The sequence below is a fragment of the Cenococcum geophilum genome, assembly GCF_001692895.1.
Source record: "Cenococcum geophilum 1.58 unplaced genomic scaffold K441scaffold_29, whole genome shotgun sequence".
Lineage (NCBI taxonomy): Eukaryota > Fungi > Ascomycota > Dothideomycetes > Gloniales > Gloniaceae > Cenococcum > Cenococcum geophilum.
In genome coordinates this window covers 1127682-1134847 of record NW_027137587.1, presented here as the reverse complement: position 1 = coordinate 1134847, position 7166 = coordinate 1127682, and the positions used below count along the sequence as shown (strand labels likewise).

The 7166-nt window shown below is 40.3% G+C and overlaps 1 protein-coding gene across 1 annotated transcript; it reads right to left on the bottom strand.

Moving 5' to 3' along the window:
• Window positions 1-841: 841 nt before the first annotated feature.
• K441DRAFT_613744 (uncharacterized protein) lies at window positions 842-4615 on the bottom strand. Its single transcript, XM_067645650.1, has 4 exons — window positions 4437-4615; window positions 4354-4386; window positions 2495-4292; window positions 842-2443 (listed from the first exon to the last, which is right to left on the bottom strand). Exons 1-4 carry the CDS (start codon window positions 4543-4545, stop codon window positions 991-993), a joined length of 3393 nt encoding a protein of 1130 aa, XP_067502510.1. The 5' UTR covers window positions 4546-4615; the 3' UTR covers window positions 842-990.
• Window positions 4616-7166: the final 2551 nt, after the last annotated feature.

The window sequence follows — 7166 nt, the reverse complement described above, 5'->3', positions numbered from 1 at the left end:
GTCGCTTATACTTATTTTATAATAGCCTTTTTATAAGCTAGAGTATGTTATATTAAATTTATATAAATACTGTATATAAAAAATAGCTAGCTAAAAAGCGGCCCTTATTTATAAAGGACTTAGTAAAAGCTTAATTAAGGTAGGCGATTAAATATAAAAAGTGGAAGTAATTAAAGTAGGCTAAGATTATATAGAGTAATAAGTATTTAGTTAAGAGAAGTTTTAGTAAGTAATGGTTTTATATCTTTTATATACTATAATAAAAATAAAATAAAGATAAGATTAATATTTATAAAAAGGATAAAGGGTATATAGTTATAGTATAGGTAAGCTTTTCTAGAGCTTTTAAAAGGTCTAATTTAGTAGGTATAGAAAGGGATAAGGAGTTGCCTAAGGGGGGGGTACTCTACTTAATCTTATATTTAAATTTTAGATAACTAAATACCTTAAGTCTATAAGCCCGATTTCTAATTTATATAGGGCAACGCTTTAATATATAAATTAAAGCTTATATACTTACCCGATTTAAACCCTATTAAACACACCTAGGTATAACTTAAAGAGACGTTCTATAAACGATTTCCAAAGATTGCATATATGCGCGGCCCTAAGGAGAAGGTAATTAAGAAGCTATCTAAGGCCCTAGTAATTTGCTAGAACGAGATAGCTCCTGCCATTTTTAAGTCTTTAATTAATAGTATGGAAGAGCCATGCGATGCTATAATTGAGGCCAAAGGGTGGCACACTAGATTTTGAACACCAAAAATGTATCACGATTACTAGATTGTGTATCTGTAAGTAGCTTCAGATATTTTTTGAAGCTCTGGAATCAATTGTGTGACTTGCGCATAGTATTTTGGCAGGGGGTGTCACATTTGCTGGGCCTCATGATCACCCCCGATATGTGATAGTTATCTTATAAACTAGACCATTGGTATATATACAATGCACACGTGCGGGCATACTGCTCCTTATCACCCAACGAATTCTCTACCGACTGTCTGCCGTTTTCTGCCAGTGCCGTAACAATTTGAATCGCGATCGCCAGGTGACTCGATCGGGTGGATGGCTCGTTGGGGTGTTAGTTCTACCATATTCCCAACGACTGCCGATTTGAATCCTGAACAGGGTTTGCGTTAATTGCTCGAGCCTATATGGCACAGTAATAAGTGCGCTTTGTAGCAGCATATCTGGGCACCTCTCGCATAGAAGCGCTATTATTTTTTGCCCGCCACCTGAATTTTCTACCGCTGCTTTAACTACCTCCCCTGTGATGTACACTTCGCTCCCTCGTCGATCAAGCAGGAGCATCATCACCTCTTTATCAAATAACTTTGCTATTTGAGCAACCGCCTCCTCTGTGATTTTAACTTCGCTCCCTAGTCGATTAAACAGGAGCGTCATGATGTCTTTTCCATTTCCCTTATTTTCTGCTGCTGCTCTAACCACCTCTTCTGTGATCTGAATTTCGCTCCCTCGTCGATTAAGCAGGAGCATTATCACTTCTTTACCATATAACTTTATTATTTGAGCAACCGCCTCTTCTGAGATCTTTACTTCGCTCCCTCGCCGATCAAGCAAGAGCGTCATGATGTCTTTTCCATTTCCCCATTTCTCTGCTGCTTTAACTACTTCTTCTGTGATCTTTACTTCGCTCCCTCGTCGATCAAGCAGGAGCGCCATAATGTCCTTTCCACTTACCCAATTCCCTGCTGCTGCTCTAACCACCTCTTCTGTGATATTCACTTCGCTCCCTCGTCGATCAAGCAGGAGCGCCATGATGTCCTTTCCATTTCCCCTATTTTCCGCTGCTGCTCTGACCACCTCTTCTGTGATATTCACTTCGCTCCCTCGTCGATCAAGCAGGAGCGTCATGATGTCTTTTCCATTTCCCCTATTTTCCGCTGCTGCTCTAACCACCTCTTCTGTGATTTTAACTTCGCTCCCTCGTCGATCAAGCAGGAGCGTCATAATGTCTTTTCCATTTTCCGAATTTCCTGCTACTACTCTAACCACCTCTTCTATAATCTTTACTTCGCTACCTCGTTGATCAAGTAGGAGCGCCATGATGTCTTTTCCATTTCCCCTATTTTCCGCCACTGCTCTAACTACCTCTTTTGTGATTTTAACTTCGCTCCCTCGTCGATTAAGCAAGAGCATCATCACCTCTTTATTAAATAACTTTGCTATTTGAGCAACTACCTTTTCCGTGATCTTAAATTTGCACTCCTGTCGATTAAGCAGGAGCGTCATAATGTCTTTTCCATTTCCCTTATTCTCTACTACTATTCTAACCACCTCTTCTGTAATGTTCACTTCACTCCCTCGTCGATTAAGCAGGAGCGTCATAATATCTTTTCCATTTCGCGTATTCCCCGCTGCTGCTTTAACAGCTCCTGCCGTGACAGTAACTGGCTTATTTGAACCGAAAGGAGAGAATGTTCTAACTTTATAGTAAGCTTAATTACTCGTTCAAGCTTTAGAAGGTACTTACAGTAGTATATCTAGCACTGCTTCCTGCCCCCAATAGCACGCAGCCTGTAGTGCACTATTATATTTACCACCCTTCGCGTTTATATCCGCCCCTGAATCAATTAGGAGTTTCGCTATCTCTTTATAGCCGCTATATGCTGCTGCCTGAAGTGCGTTCCCAAAGTAGCCGCCTTGTTCGTTTGGGTTAATACCGCCATCTAGAAGGAATTGTGTCTCATTAATGAGTCCAAATACCGCTGCCCAGTACAGTGCGGATTGTTTTGTCGATTCACGAGTTCGCGTATAGGGGGGGTCAGTTAACATGGAGTAGGTACGGAACCATGTGCAAGACAATCCGTTACCGATATCGCAGAGTGCCGCTGTTTTCGAAACCCAGATCGGGTTATGAGCTTCCTGCACATGGAATATCCAGTGTCTCGCCGAATAATTCAAGAATGCATAGCTCTCTAGATAGTGAAAAGCCAGTGACCTGCCTCTGAGGTACGATTCGTTGGCATTGATTGGGATACCGTGGTATTCCTGGAAATCCCGGAAGAGTAGAAGAGTAATGCATATCTCCGAGAGCACCTGATGGGCTTTTTGGAGATCAATCGAGTGTCTCCACTCTTGCAGTTCGGATATTTCGTTGTTCTGCTGTATCAGAAACTCCCTTGCTGTCTGATGGATCAAGTAGACGCGGGAGTCTACTATGCTGACGAACAACCCGCACGATTTACTAATCCATTTCTTTCTCTTCGCAAGCCCCTCGAGGTCGAGAGATTTATAGGATGTTGAATCCGGAACGATCTCTAAAGCCACATCAATTTCGCGCAATGTTAATGGGCGCTGTGCTGCAACAATGATCTGTAAAACTCTTTTCGCCTCTTTCTGCTTGCATTTTGCCAGGATTTTCTCATAAGCCTCCTCAACTGTTTTGGGCAAGGTATCAACGACCTTTAGCAACTTTTTCTTCGTCTGTCCCAGTGCATTTTTTATTTCGTCCAATATCAGGTGAAGCCAGAGGTAGGTTCTGTTTGGTATTTCGCAGAGTCGGTCGTGCAAAGATGACTGTACGTCCTCATCTAGGTCTAGCTCCTCCGCGATCTCTTTGACTTTTGCCTCTATAACGGCGCCGATTTCGCGACTGATCTTTCCCGACTCTTCTTCCCCAGCTAGCCGGATAGTCGGGACCTGGCGCGTTAATATGCGGAAGCGACGCTCAATTTCGTCGTACGGACGGCTAGTCACGAGGAACTTCAGCTTAGATTCAAGCTTAAGCGTGCCTAGAGCACTGCTGTAAAAACTCTCCAGTTGCACGATAAGTTTGTCCCGGTCGGGCTGACGGCATTCGTCGAGCGCATCAAGGATGCAGATAACATAACCAGCAGATGGGTCCCTTGCAGCGGATATTAACACGTGCCATAGTTCTTCGAACTCGTTCCTTAGGGTTTGTCCACATTTCTTCGCAGCCAAAGCAGCGTGTCTTTTAAGGAGATTCTCATGTGCACAAAAAAACTGATGAAGTAATGCACATAATGCGGTCGTAACGTTATCTTGCTCATCGTTGTCTTTAAAGAAGAAGTGGCAAAGAGTAGTAGATTCTGCACCAACTAGCTTCTCGTCAATTAAAGCTCGCGATAACACTGATTTTCCACAGCCTGGATCAGCAGAGAGCCAAAGAAGGTTGTCGCCGTCGCTAGCTTTCCAACTTTGGAATTTTTGGTGCTCTAAAAACCATGCGCAAGTCCCTGAGACACGCTTAGGATTAATATTTTTGTAGGACTCGTAGTTCGACGTCTTGAAAAAACTCAGCTGGATATCTGCCGCCCCATATCAGCTAGCTGCTGTGCGGGGAGACACAGCTCCTTAGCAGCGACTTACCTGGGTATTGGATATTATAGTTTGTCTGCGAGCCTGACCGGAACTTAGTGTAGGATAGAAAAATTAATGTGAACAGGACACACCAATTACTTGCGCATGGCCTGACGCGGCCCCAAGCACGACCCCGCGGTTGTTGGAAATTTCACCAAAATTCATCTCGCCAGTCGAGACTGCAGGCGCATTACCAGCCATTGCTGCTGTGGCTGTAGAGGATTATGCACACATGGAGGTAGAAACTGTGCTGCGAGTCTGTCCAAGGCACCATAAGACACGAAGATGGCTTCATCGTTCTCACAGATGCGGCTGACCTTAGCTGACCTTTCCCGGCGCACGGTCCATCGGGACAGAGATGGGCCAACGGATCCCGGCTGGAAGGTGCACTTACAGTACCTCGTCAAAAGTGTCCGTGCTTCCCACACCAAAATTTTTTACCGTCACCCGCCCTACTTTTTTAACCCTACTTTTTAACCATACCACGTCGTGCGTTAGCTCCAATCAGCGGGAATATTCCCTATGGGAAGGAATTAACTAGCTATAAAAGAGGAGTAGTTCTAGGATCTGCTAGAGCAGGAGCTATACCCCCTAAAATTACAACTAAGTTAAACTTACTAGAATTAACCGTATAAAAAACCTTATTTAAAGTACCTTAACGCCTATAAGGCAAATCTATTCCTTAAATTAGGCGTTTTTTTATAAATATATAATTTAAGATAAATATAAGATTTTAAGGATTATGTAACGGAACCTTGTAGCAAGTATTACAATGGGCTTGTTAATAGACTAGGTATATTATTACGGACGCTTTAAGTACGATATTACAACTACTTGGGGAAGAGTCGGAAGAAGCTAGTTAGTTAATATAAGCACGGTCTAGAATGGAGCCGGTAGAACTATATGACGAGGAATGGTAACCGGGGTTACATAATATGCTATATAAGGAACAAGAGGAACAAAGGGAACGTACGTACCTTACGTACCTCACGTATATCACGTATAAGAAGGGATTTCATAGGAGTACGGTTATGTATTTAAGGACCCTTAGTCCCTACCTAGATAGTTCCTTCCTTATAGTAATTCTCAAAATATAATTAGAGTTAATCTATTAGGCAACTACTTTACCAGTTATTATTACGTTGTTAACTTTAATTTACATTACCTATACACCTAGCCTATTAATAAGCCTATTGTAGTACATGCTATAAGGTTCCGTTATATAATTACTACCTAGTTACAGTATTAAATATAGAAAGTCGAACAATATACCACCAAAAGCAGCCACTATAATGCCATTAACGGCGGCAACTACTTTAAGGTTAGAAGGCGACACTAGTATAGCAGATATTAACTTACAACAACCTATGACGGTCGGACAGTTATAAGAGATAGTTGACTAGTTAATAAAAAACAATGCGACACTTAAATAAAGGGTTAATAGAATAGGGGCAGCGAAGATTAAGTTACCTTTAATCGAGAGATTCTTAGGAGAAAGGTTAAAACTTAAAGGATTTCTTACGTAAATGCACTTTAAGGTTATGTAAGAAGGAGTGAAATTACTAATACCTATAGATCGAATAGCTTATACGGGACTATTTCTATTAAGAAGAGTACTTAAATAGTTTAAGCCTTACCTTATAGAAATACAGGCAAATAGAATAATAACCACTAATTAGGAGGTACGGTTTATATTCTTAAGTTAGGAAGGATTTATAGAACGACTTATATAGATATTTAAAGACCTAAAGGCAATAACTATAGCAGAAAGAAAACTCTAAGACATTACGCAACAAACCTTAGCAATTAAGTACACTATATAGTTCTAAACGCTAGTAATATAAGTTAAGTGGAATAATAAGGCGCTTATAGCATAGTATAAATAGGGACTTAAGGCTAAAGTCTAGGACGCAATTATTCTAATAGAAGATGCGAATACCCTAAGGGAATTAATAGATTAAGTAATAAAGATTAATAATAAGATCTACTAAAGGGAACAGGCTAAGAGAGGTTAGGATAGAGTTCTATAGTTATATAAGATGTAGAGTACGCAATAACTAAAGCTAAGTTAGAAACTATGGTATAGTGTAGAGCCAATGGACCTAAGCGGTACTAAAGAAACCTATAAGAGATGGAGTAAGAAACTATAGAAACCTAAAGGTTAAGGATCTAGTAATTATAGGACTAAGGAGCATAGGCTAAACTAGGGATCTTAGCAGCAAAAGACGTTTAGGCGAACTCTATAGTAAAGTTAGTGGTTTAGAAATAGAGCTTATATAAATTATGGGAAATAGGGTTATTTCGTGAGGGATTATAAAGATGGTTAGAGTTACTATACAATAAAGGGAACTAGACTAATAGTAGAAGATATACACATATAGAGGGATAATAGTATACTATAAGGAACAAAAAAGTGTTTAATTAAAAGTTTCGCGTTCTGTTACAACAACGCATGCTAAATTTATAAAGACGCTAAGTACGGCGTAAGCTATTAGCTATAAGAGCTAAAATCTATAGAGTATAGAGGAACTAATAAACCATCGCGCAGATCGGATATTAAGGATGATGAATTTAATATAGGCAAAATATTTAATAACGATAAGGTAATAAAGGTAGCTTACTAGAAGCGTATAAACCTTAGAGAAGTTATATTAAAAGTAGAGACTAAGACCGCTATAGAGCAAGGATCAGTAACGGATATTATAATACTATTAAATACGGCATCTATTGCTTTATAAGATGGAAGGAGTAATATCTAAAGAAGATTAAGTAAGCAGATAACTGCTAGTGCTAGCTTACCACTTAATAAAGGCAAAAGGCTA